Below are 20,247 nucleotides of genomic sequence, written 5' to 3' on the forward strand. Positions count from 1 at the left end.
AATTTTCAACATAATAAAAGCAGGAAGAAATTCATGCTTAATTTATAAACTAGATTCAATATCATTTATTTACACTATATTACCAAAAGTAATGGCTCACCTGACTTGCCTCACATATGGACTGAAGTTTCATCCCATTCATAACCCGTAGAGTTCAAAACGATGTCGGTCCACTTTTTGCAACTATTTAAGCTTCAACTCTTCTAAGAAGGCTGTCCACAAGGTTGAGGAGTGTGTTTATAGGAATTTTTTACCATCCTTCAAAAGTGCATCGGCCTGGCTCTCAGTCTCTGCTCTGACTCCTCCCAAATGTTTTCTATCAGGTTCAGGTCAGGACTCTGTGCAGGCCAGTCAAGTATATCCACACCAGACTGTCATCCATGTCTTCATGGGCCTTGCTCTGTGAACTGGTTCACTATCATGTTAGAAGAGGAAGGAGCCCGCTCCAAAACTGTTCCCACAAGCATGGGAGCATGGAATTGTCCAAAATGTTTTGGAATCCTGAAGCATTCAGGATTAGGATCCTTGATTCTGATTATTTGGATCGGGGAGCCAATACTTTTGGTAATATAGTGTATTTGTTCATATGTATAATTTTCAGTTCCTATCACTGTGACTCTGAGATTCTAAAGAAATCAAATAAACAGATTTCTGCAATCTTTAGAGTCACTATATCACTACAATAACAAATGTTTTAGTTTGCTATTACAATTAGTGCATTGTCTTAATACTGCATTTTACAAAGAACACTGCTTTATTCACAATACAGGTTGAAAACTTCTGTGAAGTAAAACTATAACATTTGTCAATGTGTTCCTAGAAAGGTTTCATTTCTGTTAGTCCTCCTCAGTCCTAAAAGCTGTAGACTGTTTTGAAAGGCATTTTTTCACATGAGACAAAAACATTTCTCTTTTAATACTTCTTTGATCTGGCATTATGAATAAAATAAGCTGTTTTTTACTGAAGACTTTGAAGTTGATGCATTGGGTTTTTACTTTACCTTTTCACTACATTTTTAGAACAGTTATAAAAATAGGAAATATTACAAATAAAATTGTCATCTAAAGATTCCAAATCTACTCTCGTATTCAAGATAGGATTCTCTCCTAAAATGGTGCCGGACTGGTTAGAGGCAACACCTACAACCAAAAAGCAACCTCAACGTTGAAGTTATGTAGATTAAATCAGCACATTTAAAAACGTATTTAGACCATTTAGTTTCTATATAAACTACATAGATTTTCCAAGACAGTGATAATAGTATATCAGATAGTTTGATGACCAAACCAGTCATAAAACACAGTTCTCATCAAAAATGGCGGACGGAGAAACAGCAGTGGTGAGTCCAGACCAAAACTTGGGAAAAAACCCAAATCCAACCAATGATCTGGTCTCACAGTCTCTGAGTAAAGCTACTGGAATGATCACTGACCTCAAGGAAGACATCCGTCTTCTGAAAGCTGAGCTGGAAATGAAGGACGCTCTCCTGTCCAGATTCATGGACGTCTCCTTCGCTCAGTCTAAGCGGCTAACCTCGCTTAGCGCCGCACTCCAGGACACAGCTCCATGGGACCCGTCCACCTGCCCACGGCCTTCTTCATTCTCAACACCCAAGCAAAGATCCCTGGATGAAGAAGTGGTTGTCCGAAGGCCCAGAAGGAGGAGATCTGACGAGACCCGGAAGGCTCCTGTCCTGAGTCTCTCCAACCGCTTCTCCGGCCTGGCTACGGATTCTCCCGCTCCTTCCGCAGCGATCACAGCGGCACAGACTCCACCAGACCTGGGCTCCACTATGGATTTCCCCGCTCTACGGAGAGACGCCACTGTGATCCCGAAGGAGGACGGACGCATCGCGGTATGCAGCAACCCGGACCGGGCCTCGGGGATCACCGCTAAAGCCCCATCAGGATCAGACGAGCGTCTGGATCTCCCCGCGTCCTCGCGGGCTCCAGCTTCTTCCTCCCGCCGTCGGATCCTGAAGGAAGCCGTCCGCTTCCATTCCAGCAAGGCTCGGACCTCGCCGCCGCAGATGAACCACCGGCCGCAAGGTGAGGCCGCCGCTGCCGCTGTCGTCACGCAGGTACCTGTCGGCTCTGCACCTGCGCCCGCGTGTCCTCCTCCACTGTTCACACCGACAACGGCGATAATCGGGGACTCCATAATACGGAAGGTCCGCTTCTTTAACGCGGTCACACATTGCTTTCCAGGAGCCACAGTTCTGGATATTCTGGAGAAACTCCCAGACCTGCTGCGATCTTTCCCTTCCACAGTCAGGAGGCTGATTTTACATGTTGGTTTTAATGACACATCTTATCGAGAGTCTGAAACGACTAAAAAGGCGTTCATCAGACTTTTTAATTTTTTAAACTCTTGTCCATTGACTGTTTTTATCTCGGGACCCCTCCCCTCCCTCTCCCGCGGCCAGGGCCGCTTCAGCAGGCTGCTGAGTCTGAGCACCTGGCTCCACTCTGCTTCCAGTAGGAACAGATTTGTTTTTATTGACAATTTTAATCTTTTCTGGAACAGAACTTCATTCTATAAAACTAACGGGATTCACCTCAGTCCACTGGGCAGCAATATTTTAGCTGCCAACATCAGACACTCAGTCCAGACATCACCAGCCCCCATCATGCCCCCACCAGTCCAGATCTCCTCCTCATCCATGCAGACATCGGTCTGTGGAAGTGACTGACTGGATTTGGTATCACCTCCCCACATTCCCCAAAAAACTGCTTCGATTGACAGTGCTTCCTTGCCACGACCTCCAGCCCCCCCAGTCTATCCCATTAAGACCATTATTACAGACAGGTCTTCCATGAGGGGAAGTGCTGGGAGAAAAGCAAACGCTAACTGGCTTCGTCCACTAAAGGAATCACCAAAACCTGAGGAAGCAGCTTCCACAACCACTCCACCCCCCTCTCTTAACTTGGCACTTTTTAATATTCGATCTTTGTCCAACAAAACATTTATCATAAATGATTTTATCCATGATTATAAAATTGATGGACTCTTTTTAACTGAAACATGGCTGAGCACGGATGCATCTACTGTTCTCACAGAGGCCTCTCCACCCAATTTTAGCTTTGTTTTTTCAACCAGGGAGGGCAAAAAGGGTGGGGGTACTGCATCTATAATGTCCAACTCCTTTGCAGTAAAGCAGATTGCATTAGATGAGTACCCCAGCTTTGAACATCATGCCTTTGTTTTTAACAGCCCTCCAGTTTTATGCATCACAGTATACAGACCACCCAAACCAAGCTCTGTTTTTATTGAGGAGTTTTCTGAGTTTTTAGCATCTGTCCACACTTCTTTTAACATGATTTTAATAACAGGTGATTTTAACTTGCATACAGACGGGAAGTCGGACTATTGCACTACTCAGTTCTTGGACTTGCTCTCCTCTCTTGATTTTAAACAACACGTCATGCAGCCGACTCACAACAGAGGGCACACTCTTGACCTTGTCATCAGTCATGGTTTACCTACCAGTGTGTCCGCTGTTGTGGATCTGGCTGTATCTGACCATTACTGTGTGCTTTTTAACATCACTGGTTTTATAAAGCAAGAGACCTCTGTGAGAACGGTGAAGAAACGCTACTTGACTCCTGAAGTGGTCGAAAAGTTTATTACATCTGTTCGCTCCTACTCTCCGCTTGTCTTGCCGGCCCCCTGTGATCTACTCGTTGAAAATTTTAACAGTAAATTAAAATCCAGTCTCGACTCAGTAGCTCCACTAACGTCTAAAAAGATAAGAACCAAAGCCACACCCCCTTGGAGAACTGAAGAAATTAAACAATTGAAGAGACGTTGTAGATCTGCCGAAAGACTTTGGAGAAAACACAAACTTGAAATAAACTATCAATTATACCAAAACCAGCTAAAACTATATAATCAAACCGTAAAACAGACCAGAAATTCATATTTTGCTAACATCATTTCTGTAAATAAGAATAACCCCAGAGTCCTTTTCACCACAATTGAGTCCCTGATCAACTCAAATGCAAACAAAAACCCAATGCCAGCCTCCGCCTCATTGTGTGAGGACTTTGCAGACCACTTCAGGAGCAAGATCGATTCTGTCAGATCTAACATCATAAAAGAACAGAAAAGCCTCTCTATTGGTTATGTTGGCTTGATGTTACCTGAGGAAGCACTGGACAGTTTTGACCTGGTTGAAGCTGCAACACTTGGTCGAGTTTTCTCCCAAGTTAATCCAACAACTTGTTTTTTAGATCCCATCCCTACTTCACTTTTTAAATCCTTTTACGGGTCTTTTGAGAGTGAGATTTTAAATATCATGAACTCCTCTCTACAGACGGGTATTTTTCCTGCTGCCTTTAAAACGGCAGTGGTGAAACCGTTACTCAAGAAAACTAATTCAGACCCTTCAATTTTTAATAACTACAGACCTGTGTCCAACTTGCCATTTTTAAGTAAGGTTTTAGAAAAACTTGTTTTTATTCAGCTGAATGAGTTTCTCTCTCAAAACAACATTTTTGAGATAAACCAGTCTGGCTTTAGGACGAACCACAGCACAGAGACAGCCTTGTTAAAAATCGTTAATGATGTCAGATGTGCCTTGGATTCAGGTCAGATCTCAGTACTAGTTCTACTAGATCTAAGCGCAGCTTTTGATACTGTTGATCACCTGATCCTTGTAAACAGACTTAAAAGTCTTGGCCTTTCAGGGACTGTTCTCAAGTGGTTCGAATCGTATCTCATGGAGAGAAACTTTATGGTAAGCATGGACACGCACTTCTCTGGGGTCCATGAAATTAATTGTGGTGTGCCTCAAGGTTCCATCCTTGGCCCCTTGCTTTTTAACATTTACATGCTTCCTCTGGGGAATGTCATCAGGAGCCACAACATCAGCTTTCATAGCTATGCTGATGATACCCAGCTGTACATAGCTATGTCTCCTGATGACACAAGACCAATAGAAGCACTTTTTAACTGTATTTTAGATGTAAAATTATGGATGGCAAATAATTTTCTGCAGCTCAACCAGGACAAAACGGAAATTTTAGTTATCGGTCCTGAAGCCAAGAGGGAGAAACAGTTTCTGAAGCTACAGGAACTTTCATTAAGTCATTCAGAAACAGTCAGAAACCTGGGTGTTATCTTCGACTCTAAGCTAACTTTTATCCCCCATATAAAACAGGTGGTTAAAACTGGTTTTTATCATCTCAAAAATCTGGCTAGAGTCCGCCCACTACTCTCTCTTGCTAATATGGAGATGCTAATGCATGCTTTTATCATGAGTAAAGTTGATTACTGTAACGCCCTGCTTTCTGGTCTTCCAAAAACCAACATTAGGAACCTTCAACTTCTCCAGAACTCTGCTGCACGAGTTCTTACAAAGACCAGGAGGCGAGCTCACATCACCCCAATTTTGAAATCCCTGCATTGGCTCCCCATATGCTTCAGGATTGATTTTAAGATACTTTTAACAGTTTTTAAATGTCTTAACGGTCTTGCGCCTTCTTATTTATCAGATCTTTTAGTGAAGTATGAACCCTCGCGGACCCTGAGATCCTCTGGCACTGGTCTGTTAACCATTCCAACTGTAAAAAGTAAAACCTATGGAGAGGCTGCATTTCAGCACTATGGCCCCCGTTTATGGAACAGTCTGCCGGAGGACCTGAGAGCCGCAGAGAGCATTAATGCTTTTAAGAAAAGGCTCAAGACCCATCTTTTTAACCTGGCTTTTAGCTAATTTTTTACTACTTTTATGTATTTATTCAGTTATTTATTTATTTATATGTACTTTTTATTTTATTTATTTATCTATCCATTTTATCTTGTTTTATGAACTTGAATCTGATTTTAACGCGTTATTTTAATTTACCTTATTTTAATGTTTTATTGTTTTTATCAATATTTTTACTTGTTTATTCTCATTTTTATTCATTTTTATTTCCGGTGCTTCCTCAGCTGGAACCCCTCCTTCTGGGTCGGCTGCTGTTCAGCCACTGCAGCTCTAGATGGGGACCTGCATCACCACTTAGCTGTGGTGGAGCGGTCCCCGCCTGTGAAGCTGCATTTGGCTGTCTATGCCGCTGTTCACGGAGGGGGAGGTTCCAATTATTAGCGTTTCCAGCATCCTCTTTTTGTGCTCAGCTCACATTGTCCTTTGCCATCACTTAGGGGGTGGGAGGTGTGAAAGGAGTGGGGGGCTAGGTACGGGGAGGGGGGCCCCATTTATTTATTTATTTTTAAATCGTCAATGCTTGTTTTTATATTTTGTTGTGTTTTAATGTAAAGCACTTTGTGTTATATTTATATATGAAAAGTGCTTTATAAATAAAGTTTGATTTGATTTGATTTGATAAATAAAACCACAATAAAAAGCTTTATTACAATTTAAATCCATAAATTGATAACTTTTGGCTCCCCCTACTGGTCAATGACAGCATTTTTTTCTTAGGAATGTAATCCCCTTACCAAATAACTTTTGAGTGAATATATAAAAAGACTATACGACTACGACGGAGTTTTAGGGCCACGGTGAGGAAAAAAAATTCTGGCCAACGTGACGAGATTAAAGTCGTCATGTCGACTTTAATCTCGTCATGACGAGAAAAAACTCGACACAAAGTTTCGAGAAAAAACTCGTCGTGTCGAGATAAAAGTCGAAATAAAGTTTCGAGATTAAAGTCGCAATGTTGCGCGAGAGCAGTGAAGCTGAGTCTTTCAGGAATATTCAGTGTTATGGCTATTGTTAGAGAGCTAGTGGCTTTGTACTTCAGAGTTTACGACAGAGTTTAATGGCCACCAAAAAAAAGTAATTTTATTAGGAGATAAAAACTCGTAAATTTACGGGAAAAAGTTCATTGATTAACAAGGAGAAAACACCGAAGTTGTCTGTTTATCGGAGCCTAGCTTGAAGATGAAATATGTGGAGCCTTTTGTGAAGCTTTATTTCAGGATTATAGGTTTAAAACAAAGAGATTTTGAGCCTTTTGGCGACTCAAAATGAAATTATTTTCCCTGTAGCCGTCTTTCCGGGGTTCGGTGTCAGTAAAGCGGAGTTTCATCTGTAAAATAAGGAGCTCAGAGACACGATTGGGTGTAGAGGATCGCTGCAGCCTTTATTCTCCTTTTCATTCACATAACCTGAAGTTCATCTGTCACATTACGTCATGAACCTGTCATCCGATCACCCATGCGGAAGTAAACAGTGTCACATACGCCCCCTCCTGCAGATGAAGCGACCCGTTTGATCATTAAAAAACAAAGATGAATGAAAATAGTCTGTTATATTAGCATTACAACGTTGATAAAGGCAAAAAGTGCTTCTCCTCCTCAGACAGAAGCATCACACAAACATAGAGATCTGGTCTCTGGTGGAGGAAGAAAGGATTCAAGCAAACAGCTGCAGGGACACCCGATCATGGCTTCATCGGGCTGCAGTGATCCTGCAAACCAACCATCAATAAATAAAACTTTAATAACTTGTGAATCAATCAAATGAGCCTCCAGACATTTGGAACGTTATCAATTAACATTCAGCTCACCTGTTCAACAAAGTTTAGTCGGTCTGCTCTGCTGCTGCACGGCGATCACCTGCTGCTCTGCGTGCTGCTCACTTCCACAATAATCTCGTAAATTTACGAGTTTTTTTCTCTCGCGCGCAACATTGCGACTTTAATCTCGAAACTTTATTTCGACTTTTATCTCGACAGGACGAGTTTTTTCTCGAAACTTTGTGTCGAGTTTTTTCTCGTCATGACGAGATTAAAGTCGACATGACGACTTTAATCTCGTCATGTTGGGCAGAATTTTTTTTCCTCACCGTGGCCCTAAAACTCCGTCGTAGTTCAGCTACGTTTAGTCGGTCTGCTCTGCTGCTGCACGGCGATCACCTGCTGCTCTGCATGCTCACTTCCACAATAATCTCGTAAATTTACGATTTTTTTTCTCTCGCGCGCAACATTGCGACTTTAATCTCGAAACTTTATTTCAACTTTTATCTCGACAAGACGAGTTTTTTCTCGAAACTTTGTGTCGAGTTTTTTCTCGTCATGATGAGATTAAAGTCGACATGACGACTTTAATCTCGCCACGTTGGCCATAATTTTTTTTCCTCACCGTGGCCCTAAAACTCCGTCGTAAAAGACAGCAGCTACTGAGTTTCATTTGTAATCAGATATTTAATGCAAAGCAGTCCGCATAATTTATCAAACTACATGAACTAATACATAACTGATTTCAGTTAAAGATACAGAATAAGAGTATAGTCAAGTTTACTGTTATTTTACATTGATGTACATGTAAATTAACAAAAAACCCACAAGACAAACTTCATTGTGTTTTTGTGGCTCTCTGTGTATGCACAAACTGCAGGGCAGGTAAATGATTACTGACATTTATTAAATTACTGCAAAAGATTCCAGCTTTGAAGATCTTACTTTGGAAATTTGCAGACACAACAGGCTCAAGATAAAATAATTGTTAATTTTTTTTTTTTAAATTTCATCCACAAAAGGTGTGTTCATGAGGTGTCCACTTGCTGCCATCGTCTTTGTGCCATCTACAAACGTTTTAGCAGCCTGTAGAAAAGATAAAAATACAATTATTTCATTAAAAATAATTAAAATAATTAAAAATGTTGATGTAAAAACTTTATTGACTAACTGCATGAAGCCTTTTAGGACCTGGGTCAACTATCAGTTATGTTTTAATATGGGTCACAAACCTTTTTAATTGTTCTGTGACAGACAGAGAAAAGTACTGATCTCTAAAAAATGATTTTTTATACCTCTATTTTTCTCTTTAAAGACGAACACACTGATTATGTGTGAAAAAAGATACTGCAATTTTATTTATTTTTTTTGCCTCTTCTGAAGGTAACTGCTTTCCGGTAGCGTTGCTGTGACAACAAAGCCAAGATCACATAAGGGAGTGGAGGCATCAAAAACAAACCAAAAGAAATCTCTATTCTACCATGTTAGTTCTCAGTGGATATCTCTCAGGCTTTTAAATTTATATATATGTTTTATTTTCCCTGAACAATGTGCCCACACAAGAATTAGCATTTTTCCTTTCATAATAGCACACACAGGGTCAGAGATATAGAATCAAACCCAAGAGTTATGGTCCATTTCACAAACAGTTTGAATAAAACAGAGCTCCAGGCAAAAACGACAGGCCTGAAATAAAACGATTAACACGTTTTCTCAATAGGAACCTACCTGGACTACAGCATCTTGGCTGACTGCTTCTATAGCCTGGAGGACAGTGTCAGGAGCCTGGTATGCTACAGTGGTCAGAACCTGAGTACCCAGCTCCTCCATCAATCCATCAGAGCCTTCGATTGACATGAGATACTCCGCCTTCACCTGATTTCTACGATGAAAAGTTCAGCAGAAATACAGTCATAAAAAAACTCTTGTCTGCAACTTGGCTGGAACAGACGACGGCTCCTTTAAGTGAACTTACTTTGCTCTAGTAATGTCAGCTTCTGACACATTTCCCTGTGAAACACCTCTCACTTGACTCAGGGCAGCTTCAATCACCTGCTCACAGAAATACAAAGACAATGGGTTGAGGCTCTTTCACATTCGGTGAAGAAGAGCAAATGAGATATTTACCTCTCCTGCAGAGTCAGCCTGTGAAATGGTATAGACGCCAAACAGTCCAGAGTCCGAGTATGAGGCATTGAAGGCGGTGGCCTGAAAACAATTAGAGGGCATCCCTTTATGTGAATATATTGTTTTCTGTTTTATTAAAAACATAAATATTTTCACATGATGATAACATAATCAATGTTTATTTCGAACAAGTGCACCTCTGCGTTCTACAGTTCTTACATCAAATGGCTTTGTTGTAGCTTTGGCAATACCCTGGCTCAGTTTGCTGGTGATGCTGGACCCCCTCTTCACATGGGGACCTGCTCCCAGGATCCTTTGCAGCACACTAAAGGCATTAGCCTCGGCACTGCCTATCACCCCACCCTCACTGACGATCAACGCATGGACCAGGTCGTCATTGTTCTGCACTCGCAGCTCACCTAGACACACACACAAAAAAAGAAAAACGCATGAGAATAGAGCAGCGGTAAAGCTGAAGAGCACAGTCACAGTGTTTCATCTGTCTTTACCTCCACGATACAAAGCTCTAGCCACAGGCGCTCCGGCTCCACTGCGGACACTCAGACCCTCAGCCACTTTCCTAAGGTTGGAGTGATTTACACCTAAATGGATTCAAAAGGGACAGTTCCCAAAAGATTGATAAAAATCATCCACAAGTTTAGACAAGTGTACCACTCAGGAAGAATGGAAAAGGAAAATAGATCAAAAGAACTACAGGACCCAAAGACAACACTCACCAAGTCCTACTAAAGCTATTCGGCCAGTGGTGAAATGATCACCAACAAATGACTGTAGCTAAAGGGAAGAATAAAAGAGGAGCTGTGGATAAACAATGAAACAACTATATACAGACATTTTACTGGGTTAAGACATTTATATCCTAATATTTAATTAAAGGAGAAGCTCCCTCCACTATATAATACATTGCAACGGAACAATAAAATGCACCCATACCTGTTCAGAAGAGATCTGACCAACCATGTAATCAGGGCAGTACAGGGAGTTGGAGAGGGCATTTTTGTATGCTGCTTCGTGCAACTTCTCGATTACACCTTCAAAAGAAAACAAACAATTGATTTGAGTCCTAGATAGTAAGAGGAATTTCTTCTTGGACAAGATAAAGGTTTTCATTAATCGATTAATCCTGTAGCTGAAAGAAAGCTTTTCTAATTAAGCAAAACTTGATTGCTACAAAATGACAGAAAACCATTCCAATCTCCTTTAAAAAACAAACACACAAACAACAAATGTTACTGCTGTATTGCTATACATTTCAGATTGCTCTCACCTATCTGAGGACATTGCTGAGCCAGAGCCTTGTCTATCTGTACCCTGGTTATTAGGTCTTGTAACTCCCATGGCCGGAACTCCTGCGCTGCTGTCACATTGATTAGAAACTCCAACAGAGAATCTCTAAAAAGAAAAGTAAAAAAAACTAAACTTTAGAGCAAAAAAAAAAAATCAATTAGGAAAAAGAAATATTTACTCCGTCTTACAGGTCGTCTCTTAGGCAGTCTGCGGTGTAGACCATGGTCTCTCGTGACGTTTTCACACTAAAAAAAAGAAGCACAGCTCAATGTTAAACACCCTACTTCTAACACAAGCAGGAGCTAGAAATGAATTCCTGACCTCAGGCTTCCCCCTATTGCTTCAACCCCACGACAGAGCTTGAATGCAGATGCTCCCTTTGTTGTCTACAAATGGAATAAATAAAAACAGAAGGTTGAGGATAAAGCTATCTCTAACAAATGAAACAAATAGATTGTGATTTTTTTTAAAAAGTAATTTATTACAGTAATTTGACTTTACTTAGAAAAAGTTATTTTGATTTTCTATTGCAAATACTTTCTTATATTTAAATCCAAATATACAATCTTCAAAGTTCACACTTCTCACAGTTTAATTAACTAGTTATGAGGAAATAGCTTCTCTTAATCAAATTTGGGATAAAAATTTAACAATTATTTAAGTGCATTGTTAACTTGGGCATAAAATTCTAAAGAATTCAGTATTTGGGCAGTGTTACCCAGCATTGGTCACAAATGTAAACTATGTTTAATTTATTCATAATTTGGAGATTGTTTTTATTTTTCTACAGAGACAATGTAATTACAGTTACAGAAAAACACTCGACTTATAGACTTATAGGCAGGTTGTCATGGGTTTTAATCGAAAAGATTCAATTAAAAATGGGTTTGTTTATCTTTGCCAACTGCAAGATTCTGTTGAATCACATCCCCATCTGTGAGAAACAATAATCTGTAACCGAGGACAGGACATGTTAACCTATAAAGACGATGCTAACTTTAACATTTATGTAATTGGCAGTTGGATTACTTGCAAACTTGAGTGGAGGAAAATGTAGCAACCTTTTAAAAAAGGGATAAATATCCAAGAAATGTATTGCTTCCTGAAAATATGACACTAACACAACCTCATGCACAAATTACCAGGTTCGCTGCCAGCCGCAACACGTGAGAAACACCTTGGTTTTCTGCCGTCTCATAGCGACTCCCAGCCTTTACAAACACACCCACACTGGAAACTGGGGAGTAGTTTTCTATTGAAGCTATCACCAGACCATTTGGGAGTTTTGACACCTGAAACAGCAAAAAGAAAACTTCCACTGAAACTATTTAGATCCAAGACACGGAGATTGCACTTTATGTGATACAAGATTGTGCTGGCCAGAATTAACTATTCAAGCATTTCAGACAACTACACGAACCTGGACGTCTTGTGGAGGGAGAGGTTTGGAGGGTTTCAGGCTTTCCAGCGGCTCAGTCAGAGTTTCCCTCCGTCTAGCAGCAGCATAGCAGCGTTTCTGTGAGAAGCAGTAGCATCAAATTAAAATGATTTGAGGTATGCATTCATCTTGAGACATGGTAAAAAAAAAAAAGGACAAATATTTAAAATCCACCCATCCATCCATCTATCTATATAGTATAGACCAAAAGCTCATTTGAATGAGAAGGTGTGTCCAAACGTTTGGTCACTCTGTAGTTTGTTATATCTTTGTTAAAGATACAGCTAAGGTAATGAAATATGTATTCGACATAAACTATACTTAGCAAAAAGTAGTTTATTTAAGTGTACAACAAGTATACCTATAGTATTTGCCATACGTCGTATACTCAAGTATTCATAATAAACTAGACTTCAACTGTAAACCATCTGTAAAACCTGATCAAGAACTTTATAAAGTTAAAATCTGTTAGACATCTGATCTACACGAAGTTTCACATCAAAAAAATATACAAAACAAATGAAACCTCAAAGCATAGCCCTGAAACTTTCTTCTTGAAAGTTGTCAAAACAGTCTACATATGTCGAAACAAACTAAGGGTAATGATGAGTATAAGCAAGCTAGATCGGGGATGACCTTCATGCACATCAAGGCACCGCACCAAAAAAATAAAAATAAAAATGGGAATGTTACATTCGGAACTTTTTACTTTATTATGATAGGTCTTAAAAAAAAATTACAGTTTATGCATCGACTAGTACTACTGCAGTTAATCATCAACAAATCTGACTACCTACGTTAGCTAGCCAACTTGCTAACTTTCCCATTTCATTTAGGATTTTTAGCCAAACAGATGCTAAGTTTTCCACTGAAACACGATAAAACAGTACATATTGTTGTCATAGTTGTAAATGCTTTAGGGAGTTACCGAGAAATTATTCAGGGACCGGATTCCTCTCATGACTCCTAAATCTCTCCTTCACCCGGCCGGTCCAGAATCAGCTACGGCGTAGAAGTGACGTATCACCCACAAGGCAATGCGCGAGCAGCAATCTCAGGGAAACAAAAATCTTTTTCTTTTTTTAATTAAGTTTATTTATTCGTATAGAAACCAAATTGATTTTTTTTGTGGCCCTAAAACTCTGTCATAAAATCTAAATGTGCATACAAAAAAAATTAATAAATACAATTAAATAGGTAAGGGCAAGGCAAAAAAAACAATTTAAAATAACTACAATTTTAAACTATTTTGATAAATTACTGTAGTTTTCCAGTTTTTGTTTAAAAATGCATTTAAGACACTTAAAATAATCAGAAAATTAATTCAGAAAGATACTAAACAAAGGGCTTTTTTACATTGACATAAATGAATGATGTGTTTGCACAAAATACGATTGATGACATCAGAAACTTCCGGGAAATTTCATCCTTCCAACTATCATGAAGCAGGGTGTCATAACCCTTATCCCTAAACCTGGGAAACACGCCAGACTAATTGATCATTTGATACCAACATCTATATCCCTTCTCAATGATGATTATATAATTTTAACCAATATTATAGCATCTGAAATGAAAACAGGACTGAATCAGATTATTTCAGACACACAATCAGGGTTTTTAAAAGGACGAAACTTTCAGGTAGGGTTTCCATAAAAAAGAGATCAGGTAAAGAAAATGGGGGGAATTTAAAAAACTGAGAGACAAGTAATGAATATCAGTCCAGAATATTCTCTCTCTGCAACTAGAAAAGATATGTTCTAATATTTTGGTTTCAGATGAACAGAAAATACATGGTTCGGATTTAAATTTGTATTTATGAAAAAAAAAATCCAACAGGGTAAATTTTTGATATTTCAAAATGACTTTCATTTGAGGTGTAAATATTTTGTGTATAAAGTAAACGATTTGTCCATCAGGGTAGTTTTCTAGGTCGTGTACATTTATTATTTTATCTTTTTTTTGTAGGAAGAGTGTGATTGACATCTGTTCTGTTCTTTTGTTCATATATATAAAAAAAAGAGGGAAAAGGGAGTACAAAATGATAAGCACGTAATTCTTATTTACTGACTGAAAATATACTGTACATGTAAAACTATGTGTAACTTGGAAACAATGTATCTGTTGTAAATGTTGATATTACCTTTCAAATAAGAATATTCTAGCAATCAGCTGACCAAACTTTAAAGACAGATTTAACCATTTTCCTCTTTTCTTTAGCAAAAACACAAAAACGAGTGCTATATTTTTTCCAGTGGGGGCTCCTTCACTGCATGCGGTCTTAAATTCAAATGATAACTTGTTAAACCAAATCATGTACTTGAATGATCATTAGGGGAACAAAAGCAAGACATTACCAGTTAGTTGATCGAACAGGGGAAAGGCAAAATATTAAAACAGTTAAAATAGAAACATACCGATCCGACCTCCATGTAAAAAAAGAATATCAGCCAATGATAAAGACATATTACAAATGTTTATTACAACATATCTTTACTTACAATTCACCATAATGATGGACTCACACCACATTACAAAAATATATTTAATAAAATACATATTGAAAAATACAAACATTTAAAACTTAAAGGATCTAACTAAAGACAAGTGCACATTTCTTTTTACCACAGGAAATCTCGAACATATCTATAAGATGCTGTGTCCAACAGAGCTTGCATTACAACATGTAAACTATGTACAAAAGGTTGATCTGACAGTTAACTCCCAAATAAATACACCACATAATACAAAAATACATTGTATTGGCTGGGAGCTTCCTTAGATTGTGTTGCTTGGACACTAAAATATCCTCCACACACAGAGCAAAGACGCACTCCTGAATTGAAAGTGGGTCATAGTAGTAACTCAAGATCCTCTAGATGAACACCTATTTTAACCACAATCGCAAACTGAGTAACTCAAGTAAACTAGACTTACTCCACAAGCAGTCACTGAATGGAACTGATCACCATCATGTCAAACAGTCACAGCTTTGCGCCGCTTCTCAAGTTCGAAGGCCTCCACAGCTCTGAGCTCGGCAGCCTGCGGCCTCCAAGGATTGTGCAAGTGTTATTAAAACCCGTCAGCAGGAAGTCTGACGGGGTGCTTCAGCTGTCGGTCGTCGTGTCAGGACAACTGTTTGCAGGGATATCCTTCCGGAGCTGGAGAGACACGCAGCTGAGCCAGCTTCGACTGGTGGGCATCTCCCCGCCAATCTCCCAAGTGTCGGCTTCTTCACAGTACCTCTCAATAGTGTCATGATATCTGCGAGCAAAGAGCAAACGGTATTAAATGACTCAAAACTCCCAATTCTAGCAGATCCATCTTTTTCCTATAAATATGGACAGCTGCTCACCTGTCCCAGCCTTCTTCTCCTCCTAGGACATAAATCTTGCCATCAACTACAGCAGCACCAGGCCTGTACCGCCTTTCCTTCATGGGGGCACACATCGTCCACTGATTGGTTTTTGGATTGTAGCACTCAACCTTGTCTGTGTTCTCAGTTGACGCATGCCATCCACCTGAAAAACAAGGAAAAGAACTTAACCAGTTGTTAATGAATAGCCAGATCAGATGAGGATAGGGAGCCGCCGAGTTTCTTACCTATGACATAGATCTTCCCTTTCAGAGTACAGGCAGCTGAACCTGAGCGAGCAATCTGCATTGGGGCAACCTCTGTCCACGTTGCAGTTTTAGGGTTGTAAACTTGTGCTAGGTCAGTACCATCGCCGTCCTCGAGAACTGCACCACCTGGACAAATTTCAATTTTATGCAACCCAAAAGAACACAGATGAACATGAAGTTAAGAACGGAAGGACCCAAAAAAAGAAAGAAAAGAAAGTGAAATAGATTAAGTTAGAAAACTAGAAAAAGTTATAGAAAAGAACTATAAAAAAATAAATAAAATAAAGGCTGAACATTCCCTACCTGTAACATACAGTAGGCCATCTAGTGCTACGACCGCAGGACTTGTGACGGCCATTTTTACAGACTTCGTAAACTGCCAAGAGTTTGTGTGAGGATTGTAGCATTCCACAGAGTCCAGGCGGGAGCGGCCCTCCCACCCACCGACAGCATACACGAAGCCATCCAGCATCACCAAACCTAAGACCAGGAAATAGATGGATGAAAAGACGGATTAGCCAGTTCCGCTACGTAGAACAGAGAGCAAACAACAAACAAATGTGTGTCTTTGGAACAATGTTCTTTAACAGGGTTCTCACAAAAAAAAAACATTTATTTTTATATTTTCCACTTGATTGTGTTTCTTTTTTTCCCAACAGGATTACGTTTAGGACATTGGAAAATTAAAATCAGAAGTCATTCGAAATTTCCCATACATTTTCTGACGTCATAGTAACACAAACTACATATACCGATAATATAAAAAATGTAATGAATACTGATTTATAGTGATGCAAGTGTTCAATGGATAGAAGAGATGGTACTGACCCAACTCAGAGCGAGCTACATTCATGGGAGCCATCTCCATCCACGAGTCGAAGCAGGGGTCATAGCGCCACATCTCTCTGCTCGCCGAACCGTCTGGAAACTCTCCTCCTGCCAGGTACAGAGTCGAATCTACAGAGGGTGGAAGGAGACAGCCATTCACAGCCTTTAATCTCAACCTTTATTAGCTCAAAGATACGACCCGGTGAACTCTGACTCAACGGCCCTCACCTGACACGACCAAGCCGTGTTTGCTCACAGCAAAGGGCAGGCACGCTAGATTCTTCCACTGGTTTGTCACCGGGTCGAAACTCTCGACGCTGCGCAGCACCACCTTGTCATCCTCCCCGCCAACCGTCACGATGACTTCAGCGGTCCCTGTTGCCATGGAAACAGAGGAGCAGAATAAAAGCTGTCGCCTTTGGATATACATTAATCTAAAAAATTAAAACACTCAAAGTTCAGAAAAGCAATTATTTTGTTATTAAAAAGACTATAAAGGCTGCACAATTCAGAACCAGATTAAACCGCATAAAGTTGGACTAGAGACATGAGAGATGAGCTCAGCAGAAAACAAATTCAGTTGTAGATGTCAGAAAGCCTACCGGTGGACCTGCGAGGCCTGGCACGGGAGCAGTAGAGCTCCCCACGGCGGTCTTTAAGCAGTAGGTAGTCCTTGGCCTCAGAGATGAGCTTTTGGCAGGCCTGGCTTTCTTTCACTACATCCAAAGACTCAATCACATCGTGGAGATAGTAAGGACTGATGAGAGGCAGGTGAATGTGCTCAAGCACCTTTAAGAAAAAAAAAAAAAAGGAAAAATATTATTATTATTATTCAAAGAAACTGTTAGTGCTCCTGCAATCACTCCAATGAAATTGTGTTTTTAATATGTTCTTGTGCCATTTTTCTGATTATAGATGCCACATATAAGATAAAATTAAGCCTAAAATTGCATTTCTTTATTCAAATTGTTGTGAATCAAGAGCAGAAAAAAGGCCATTTGAAAAAGCTTGTATATGTGGCGTGGAAACTACAACGGTAGGACCACAAGCTCCCTGCTCTGCTCCATCCTAACGCATCCACTCGTACATGACTAGATCCATGTACGTCTTCACTTTCCTCGTCCAAGCTGGCATCTGGCTCAAACTCTACGACTGGATGGCTCCAATTTTGCTCGTCATATTTGTTGCACCAGTAATGCTGGGTTGAGGGGTGTGAGGGGCTGTAAGCTAGCTAGTCCCAACGACAACTCAGACACATTTCTAATGAACTACTGCCACTCTGCAGAAACCATCCTAAAAAAAACATTTACAAAAGCAGTTTTTTTTTTAAATGGTGGCTAAATATGACATCATTATAGTTAAAAGACAACAGGGAATGCTTTGAAAATAAGACAAACGATAATCAGGGTAGGACTTTAAATTAAAGAATGCTTTTTATCATGACAGACACGTCACTGTTTTTAATTAATTTTTAATGTGCTTGGAGTTGCTTTTCTGTGTATTTTACTCTAAAAAATGAGTAGATAAGATGATTATAATTAAAACAAAATAAAAAACAGGGGGGAAATAAAGCAAGAAATCACCCAGTGCAATGATGTTTTCATGAGCACATGAATGCTTTTCTCATTTCAGTCCTATAGTTGTATTTTATCTTTCTTTGACAGACATCTGAATTCCCAAAAGGGGCTGAGATGAGCCGCTTTGTGACACCAAACAAAAGACAGCAGCCTGTGGATCAATCTATAAGAGCCAAACATAAGTCAGAAGCTTGAACCAATAAAAACCAAAACTGACCTTTTCAAAGCTGTGCTTGCGAGATGGACATTTATTCAACCACAACATGACAGCTTCGAACACCATTTCCTCTTTAGGCACATTGAGAAGGTCACTGGAAATGATTTCTGTCAATTTATCCACACACAAAGATTGAAACTCCTCCTGGAAAAAAATTAAAAAGTGTGTATAAGAAATATTAAACATTTTCTATGTCAGTGATGGAAATGAAGTGAAACAACAATTGATCTCTCTTGCCTGTTGACAAACGGTCGTGAAATGCTCCAGGATGTAGTCCATGCTCCGTTTCTCTAGCACCTTACAAGAATGGGCCTCGGCGAAGCAGTGAATCCCCACGCAGTTCATCTCATCCATCTGACGCTCCATGAAGCGACAACAGGCCTCTCGAACAGCCATCACGTCCAGCAGGTTGGCCGCTGCAAGCAGCGCCTGAACGCAGGCATATCCAGGATCAGCCATCGATGACGGACACATTAAAGGTGTGAGCGGATTTGATACCTGCACGTTGGCTTTGGAGATGTAGACCTCTGATGTGTAGGCATAGCTCACCAGCATGCCGATCATCTGTGGTTCTACACCATTGATGGCAACACGCTCCTGCTTAGACTCTATGAGATCAGCTGAGAACATGGCCTGCAGGGATTGGGTTGGAGAAATTGCAAATATTAATAGCGTGAGGTGGTGTGCATGGAAGGTTTTATGGGGGGGGGGGGGGATTTACTTGGAAGTAAGAGCTGAAAGAAGCCAGCACGATGCGATGGCAGGGGAACTCCTGCCCCCCACAGCACAGGGTCACGTCGCAGAAGGCGTTGTTCAGCCGCAGACTGTTGAGGCCCTGCAGGACTGTGTTGGGGTGCCTGGTCTCCACGAATAAGTAGTCCTCGCTGCTTTGAGATGCTGGAGGAGCCGCAGAGGCAGCGGTACCACCAGCAGTGGCAGCAGCAGCAGCAGCAGCAGTAGCGGCGCAGGCTTCCTCCTGGACCTGGAATATGGCGTTCATAGTGGAAGGCAGGAGAAAACCAGCGCCGACAGCGTTTACTTCAGCCATTTCTGACACTGCTGGGAATCCTACGAGGCGAAACAAAGCAGGACTCTGTCAGTAAACACAGTTGGGCTCTAGCTGGTTTATTCTAACGTGTGTAGCACGCAGTGGGAAAACTCCCCGAAAGTAAAACTCCAGCAAAACTTAAATGTGTAAAGAAAGTGAGTCGAGCGGTAACGAGGCAGTGAGCCGCCTAGTCTCCCAGTAATGAGGCTTAGCTAACACGCGAAAAAAATAACCATTCTGCCAGTTAAAGTAGACATTCAGCTCGAAGCAGAACAAATACTTACAGAAAGGTTCAAAGAAAGGGTTAAAAAATGGCCAAGGGTGCGTATTTTACCTGCAAAACATAGTCGTGACTGCTCCACAGCGGCCCCACATACAGTAAAAAACCGATTTTCAGTCAGGACTTGAAAGCCTCTCACAGGAAGCCCCGCCCATATGTACCCAAAACCTTCAAGTAATTGGTCCTCTTCTGTGTCAGTAGCGGTTAAATACCCGCCCCTTACTCATCTTAACGTCCAATCAGCAGAGACATCATGTGAGCAAACACCAATCATACTTCAGCATTGTTTTCTCACAGTCTCCGACCCAATTCTAGGTTTAAATGGGGAAATTAT

At 40.5% G+C, this 20,247-nt stretch overlaps 2 protein-coding genes across 2 annotated transcripts; both read right to left on the reverse strand.

Annotated features, from left to right (window-relative positions):
* Nucleotides 1–8,133: 8,133 nt before the first annotated feature.
* On the reverse strand, nt 8,134–13,367 carry LOC101158024 (cytochrome b-c1 complex subunit 2, mitochondrial). Its single transcript, XM_004071442.4, has 14 exons — nt 13,268–13,367; nt 12,322–12,417; nt 12,044–12,193; nt 11,223–11,287; nt 11,090–11,146; nt 10,882–11,006; nt 10,548–10,645; nt 10,331–10,388; nt 10,103–10,195; nt 9,813–10,012; nt 9,594–9,674; nt 9,442–9,518; nt 9,195–9,348; nt 8,134–8,552 (listed from the first exon to the last, which is right to left on the reverse strand). The coding sequence occupies exons 1-14, from the start codon at nt 13,298–13,300 to the stop codon at nt 8,469–8,471; spliced, it is 1,371 nt and encodes a 456-aa protein (XP_004071490.1). The 5' UTR covers nt 13,301–13,367; the 3' UTR covers nt 8,134–8,468.
* Nucleotides 13,368–14,796: 1,429 nt separating this feature from the next.
* On the reverse strand, nt 14,797–20,066 carry LOC101157944 (kelch-like protein 20). Its single transcript, XM_004071673.4, has 12 exons — nt 19,968–20,066; nt 19,307–19,653; nt 19,084–19,218; nt 18,823–19,014; nt 18,586–18,729; nt 17,394–17,580; nt 17,020–17,166; nt 16,792–16,920; nt 16,267–16,443; nt 15,943–16,089; nt 15,695–15,860; nt 14,797–15,603 (listed from the first exon to the last, which is right to left on the reverse strand). Exons 2-12 carry the CDS (start codon nt 19,631–19,633, stop codon nt 15,447–15,449), a joined length of 1,908 nt encoding a protein of 635 aa, XP_004071721.1. The 5' UTR covers nt 19,634–19,653; nt 19,968–20,066; the 3' UTR covers nt 14,797–15,446.
* Between the last annotated feature and the right edge of the window lie 181 nt (nt 20,067–20,247).

This window comes from Oryzias latipes, chromosome 8 (genome assembly GCF_002234675.1).
Source record: "Oryzias latipes chromosome 8, ASM223467v1".
Lineage (NCBI taxonomy): Eukaryota > Metazoa > Chordata > Actinopteri > Beloniformes > Adrianichthyidae > Oryzias > Oryzias latipes.